The following is a 6,662-nucleotide window of genomic DNA, read 5'->3' on the forward strand; positions in this document are numbered from 1 at the left end:
ACGAAATACCATCGGTGTAAAGAAATGTTATGTGCTGCCAGTTGCAAATGTGCCAAATGAGCAGAGCCAGACGTGATCGAGTCCAAAGCAAAGAAGAGAAATGCCAGCGGCTATAGTCCTACCTTCAAACCTGGCTGCATGCGGGGATCCGTTTCCATGCTCCTGCAGCCATGTCTCGTTGCGGACTTTGTGCCATTATATACATTCCCTTAATCACCCGGTCTCTTTATCCTCCATCACCCGTTGGAGAATGTCGCATTTCCCTCATCCGGTGAAAGCAGTGGCGTGTGCCCGTGCAAACCAGCCCCATCGTAGTGCGGCTCTGTGGGTATAGAGTTCCTCCTCCTCACCTTTAAACGCATCTTTACTGCCGCGGCGCACATTATATTTGCAGATCATTAAACCCACCTCTGGCGCTGTACTCCGACCATCCTGACATTGCTATTTTATGACCTTGACTTATTGGTCACCTGGCTAATATTTAAATCACCGCTATATGGTCGGTCTTTCCACTCCTTTCTCGCCCCTCTCTTTCTCAAAGCAAGCCATAAAAGACACGAAAGGGAAGGATAACCAGGGTAAATGATGCTCCAAACCCATTTATTTGATATCTTTACAAATGTCCAGCAACATAATTCTTGGGATAATGCTTTAGAAGTTAATTAATGCACTTTGATGCTGTAATGCACAAGTTCACAGAAATGACAAAATAATCAAACACAAAACATTAAGAACAGAAATGATGAAAAGGAAGAGACCAAGTAATGTTTACATTAAAAGTGCATGGAAACCATTTCAGACACAGGACTGTCACTTTAAGACACATTTCACAAACAATTAAAAACTTCCTTTCGTGATTTTTGTAACATGTATCCCAAGTATAAATACAGCAAAGTACACCCCAGGTTAAAAAAACATCAACTTTTGAGCAAAATAATGTTTTCTAGACATAACCGCGAACTTCAAGAAGTAGGGCATTCAAGGAGTTGGTCTGATGGAAATTCGTGATGTCATCGGCATCCCCCTGCTTGAGGAACAATAGAGGAGCAATAGAGAAGAAAAGAGGAAAGCCCCCACCCCCCCACACCACCACTTTTGCTATGTATTTCATGACATACCTGAACCACCTATTGAGATGTGCCTTTTGTTAACTACATCAGGTGTTAAATGAGGTGAAAAGGAGTCTGGAGTGCCACTTTAATATCCAGCCTTATAAACAATGTGGATCTTTAGAGCATCATAGTATTTCACTGTCAGATCATGAAACTTACATTTTTCATAAAACCATGCATGGACTCGAAAAAAACGTGAAGATGTTTGAAAGGCTTACAATTCCTATCCTGATATAGATGTTTTCTCCTGTATGTGTGCATGCCTATGTGCCTATGCCTATGTGCAGCTTACGCGTAAAAGTATTTATCTCCAAATAAGATGTAAGGTTTAAGTATAGTCATAAGCAGAGGTTAGCTCTCTCACTCGACTCTCCCTGTTGAATTTCTTGAGCTTCATACGTCGGTTTTGGAACCATATTTTGACCTGTCTGTCAGATAAGTCAATACTCTTGCTGATCTCCAAGCGGCGCTCTCGCGTCAGATACATGTTGAACAAGAACTCCTTCTCCAGTTCCAGTATTTGATGTTTGGTGTAAGGACAACGCTTTTTCCGTCTACTTTTCGCTGTGAGCCAGTTTCCAAAGACATTCTCCAATCTGTCCCCTGTAAAAAGGAATGAGTTAAATTAACGTAATTCTCAGTGTACAGTCTAACCATAGGCTTATTTGTGATAGAAAACAATACTACACTGACTTAATCAGCTTACAAAGGCCACGTCTTGACGACAAAACTATAGCTTTTGTATTCTGCCTGCCATTTTATATCATTGCACGTTTTTAATCTATTCGACCATTATATTTGCAACTTCCATTTTTAGCTGAAAGGAGTAGGCCCACTCATCTGAGATGCAAGGAAAACGTTCTAATTTCTACTCCAATTGTTATACAACTTGTTGTTGACTTCGATGTCTTCATGCACGGACGATATAATTTGGCTACTCTAGCTTTTAGTGAGATGATACATGACCACTTCTTAGAGGTAGACCTACAAATAATGTTGCATTATCTGCGAATCTTCAGTAGTCTACGCTCACTCAAGTTCAATTGAAGTAATTAAGTACAAAGGCAGGGCCTATAGAAAAACATTTGTCTAGATCTCATCAGGCAAATAAAGGAAATCAATGGATAATTCATCTGGGTAATTTGGGTCCTTTTGGCGATAAGAATTACATTATGTTCTTCAATCCCTTCATAAATAGCCTAAAAGAGAGAAATAAAATGTAGCCTATATTAGTTAATGCCACAGTACAGCTCTTGGTAAGTGGGATGGATATGACGGACTTGTCTAGTCTACCGACAAAGGAGTCCGGAGGGGTTTCAAATCTAAATGTTATTGACTTCCGTCTTGATTACATGTCTCAACGGGCACGAAAAATACAACTATTCACACAATCTGGAAATCACATAGGCCTAGTAATTGAACTGCGCAAAGGTATAGCCCTATAACCTACACATTCAGACTATTCCAGACCAGTGTTTTTATGTAGCCTAGTCATCGCTTCATTTTTCAGTGAATCACTGATCAATTATTATTTAAACATTTGGGATAAAAGTGTCATATTTGAATAGAAAGTTATTAATATTGTAACGAATCTGATGTTCATTTTCAGATTTAATGTAGAGAGAAATTAGGGACTGAAGCAACTTATTCTATTTCGACCTAAATCACAAGTTGTTTTCAACAACACGTACATAGGCCCCATATCTGCCTGATTTTAACATGAGTTACTCGATAAAGTACCATTGTGTAAGCATTGGCGTGAATTTCGGATGCACGCGGTGTGGCAACATATGCTCAATAACAGGCCTAAGTAGAATAAATAATAATAATAATAATAATATGCCTAATAATACTAATCGATTCACCATTACCCTAAAGTTCACATAACTTACAAAATGAAATGCAATGAACTTGAGGAAGCCTATGTACATAATACGTGTTGTTTTCCACGTACAAAAATAGTTTATCGAGAATTTAGCTTCAAAATGTCGTTTCAAAGGTGGACAAACTGAAAAACAGCAGCGATCATGTAGCAGCCATTTCGTTGCCCTTCACCTTCCAAGAAACTTTCCTACGCTAATGCCTTGTGATGTGTTTTTTTTTGTCAGTTTGTCTTCCCGGGACGGTTTCTAGTGCACAGTTTTAACATCGTTTTGGACTAAGCACTTTCAATGGTGAATATCCATTGAACACGACGTTTGTTGTCTAGGAATAATCTTAATCTGTTTCTGGGAAAGCGGCCCCTCCGGTTATAAATCCAATTAGATATAAACCAGGCTACGTTAGACGCACATAAAGTGAATCGTGTTTTGTTTTGAAGTCTTCATTGCTGTAATTAGTGCGTGCGTATTCCTTTGGATAGGAACAATTTACTAGTAGCCTAGAATGCTTCTTTATTATAAAATATCCAAGAGAGATGTAGCGACTAATAAGAATGAATGAGCGTCATCTCAACTGCAATATATATTTGCAACTGTGCAGTTTAATTTATCAAAACCAAAAACGCAGACTATCAAGTAACATTGCAAAGGTTTACCAATGCAAACTTGCAATTAGTTCAATGCTAAACAGATAATGTCGGTCGTAGCAAATTGGTAATGGACTGGCAGCTGAGTGTATGAAATAAAGTTGCTTAAATAAACAATGTCAAGAGTACACGCAGCCTCGCCTTTGGTGTTCACCCTTGAAGTCTATTAAGATAAACAGCGAAAAGTAGTCTAACGGCGCGTTAACTGTTATTGTGTTGCTGTATTTACAAATAAAAGGAACGAGATTAGGAACTAGGAGATCCTAATTATAAAGATAGTGTTGGGAGGGAAGTGTAGCCTATTGGCTTACACTCCTAGAAAAAAAAGGTTGCTTGCTTCATATATGGAAATAGGTTCGATATAGAACCCTATATAGAACCCAAGGGTTCCATATGGAAACAATTTTGGAAGAAGAACCCCTGGGATTCTGATCAAAGAACCCTACAAAAGGGTCCATGTGGAACCTTTTTTGTTCTATTCTGAACCTTTTTTTTCCCAATAGTGTAACAAAAAACATTGCCTATCAATCGAATCAAGTTTGCAAGTGCTGAAAATTGTAGCCTACTACAAACTGTACCAATGATGAAAAATAGCATGTAAGCCTATGCCAAGGCTCAGCGTTGCATAATCGTTTGAAGTATTAGTTGACTTTATTTATATCTCAAATCAAAAGTTTAAACATCGCAATAACATCAAAAAACACAAAAAAACAGTTCCTCTTCTCATATGATATTGGCTTGTCCAACTGTGTGCTTCCTCTGAGTGTGATGATACGCTTGCTTATGTCTTATAAACTGTGGCTGTGTGTGCTCGCACTGATAATATGCTTGTTGATGTGTTATAACCCATGCGTGTGTGTTCTCGCTCTCTCAATATGCTTGTTTACGTGTTATATACCCTTTGTGCGTGTGTGTGTGTGTGTTTGTGTGTGTTACCTTTAACCTCACTGTCTGAGTTGTCTGTGCTACCGTCCGTTTTAAGGACGTTCTCTTTCTCAGGCAGTTGTTTCGTGGGACTGTGATTCTCCTCGAGTTTACTGTCTGCCACTGCCAGATGCGCCTCCTGATTGGTTTCGCAGGTGTCGTTAAATAGTTCTGGATTATCTGTCTCAATTCCGGACACAGAGAAGTTACTTTCTGATCCGAAGCCATGCGCCTTCTCTTTCCTTAGGTACCGATTAGCTGTCGAGGATTCCGGACAAGAATGTTCGTGCGTTTGACTGGGATGGCGTCTCTCAGCCATCCGCGTGTAGGAACAAGTTCCAACAACTGTATCCGTGCGTCCGTTTGGATCTCCGCTATATAGGCAGAACATTGAGTTCTCCTTCACACTGTCCGATGGGAAAGAACATGGAAACAGGGGTCGGATAACAGGCTGTGCTACCTGGGATGAATTTTTATATTCAGGCCCAAAAGCATTTAGTTGCGAAAGGTAATGATGTTGATGGTAGACGCTGAGAGCCGTGTTTGTCGGAGATTGTGCTCCCGTTTTGGAGAGAGGCGAAGAAGCGATTCCATAATTTCTCGCTGTCGAACAGTCATACTCGGTCGCCACTCTTTGAGCATACATTCCGGAACTGCCGAAATAGCCCTCATCTCTGGACACAGAGGATCCTCCTACCAACTGTTCCACATGGAAGATAGAAGCTGGGATTCTATTTGGACATTCCATTTTATTGTTATCTTTCTTATTTTGATACCACTCTTCAGTGCCCCCCTAAAGGATTATAGAGGGGTAGGAAGCTGACATATTTGAGTTGGGGGCATGGAGCATAAAAAAATATCAGCAACACAATTATGATTGTACGAGGCATGCCACGTGAATTTCAGACCAATGGGGGTTTGAAAGTGGCCTTGACGCACCAGATTACCATGACGACACTAGGGTCAAGTTGTCGAATTCTCAGCTCTAGGACAGAGTAAGGGCGCCATCTAGTAGGACAGATAGGGTACAGACACAAGTTCTAGAACACAAAGTCACTATAATTAAAATAGTGTTCTTTTAATTATGTGTTCTAGAAAACAAATGTGAGCGATCGAGCTGGGAAAAAAAATAAGATAATAAACCTAAAGTAGCAGCTAGATAAATTGGATAACATGTAGGCTAGATTCCATCATGATGCGTGTGGTCTGCTTTTTGTGTACAACTTCTCCACAAAATGATATATATATATTTTATTTAGAGGAAACAAAAGCAAAAACAAACATTTCGGCAATGATTCTTGAAAATTCAACTGCCAAATAGTTGAATGATTTGATGTTTTCTAAAGGTGATAACGAAAATTGTTTGCTTGTTTAAATATCATTTAGCCTATAGTTCCTTCAAATTGGGACGAACGCATTAGCTTTAGTTATAGGCTGTAGCAGATTTTCATAGAGTTAAAAAAAGAGTGGCATAGGCCTAAGTAAAAAAAAAAAAAGGAGTGAATTGAGGACAAAGAGAGAGTGTAATAAGGACGCAAGGTTTATAAACATAGTGGCACTACTATCGATAGCCCAAAATGAATTAGTTCACTTCTAAGCTTTTTGAATGTGTTTTAGAGGCACAATTTCGTGAATTTGCATTACAATGCACTACTATTTTTTTTTTATTGAAACGCCTATTTTTGTGCAAACCTTTCAATAATAGAAATGCATTTAAACAGTCGTTGGTATGGCAAGCAATTAAAACGTAAGCAATAGTCTACCCTTTCTGTTTGCCTGTCTATCATTAAAATTATTTTCGCCATTGATTTGTCTATGGTTTGAATTGTCTTTGGCCATTTTATTGTGCTGATCATTGATTAATATAGCTAATTGAACAACATTTGTTAGACTACACAATAGTGTTGCAAATATGTGCATAATGATTTTATTGAATTACTTTTCAATAAACCCATTTTATAATGGTTAATCTATTTCCAATTCTTGTAAACCTTACTGCCATATGTTGTTTTGGGCTTCTAGGCCTAGATATTGGCTATAACTCCGACATTGCTTGTCCTAATATTTCTATATTTCTTAATTCCATCCTTTACTTTTTA

General features: G+C 38.8%; 1 protein-coding gene across 1 annotated transcript; it reads right to left on the bottom strand.

Annotated features, from left to right (window-relative positions):
* Positions 1 to 583: 583 nt before the first annotated feature.
* On the bottom strand, positions 584 to 5,311 carry LOC139369790 (homeobox protein Hox-C10-like). Its single transcript, XM_071109057.1, has 2 exons — positions 4,576 to 5,311; positions 584 to 1,715 (listed from the first exon to the last, which is right to left on the bottom strand). Exons 1-2 carry the CDS (start codon positions 5,309 to 5,311, stop codon positions 1,441 to 1,443), a joined length of 1,011 nt encoding a protein of 336 aa, XP_070965158.1. The 3' UTR covers positions 584 to 1,440.
* Positions 5,312 to 6,662: the final 1,351 nt, after the last annotated feature.

This window comes from Oncorhynchus clarkii, chromosome 17 (assembly GCF_045791955.1).
Source record: "Oncorhynchus clarkii lewisi isolate Uvic-CL-2024 chromosome 17, UVic_Ocla_1.0, whole genome shotgun sequence".
In the NCBI taxonomy this organism is placed as follows: Eukaryota; Metazoa; Chordata; class Actinopteri; order Salmoniformes; family Salmonidae; genus Oncorhynchus; species Oncorhynchus clarkii.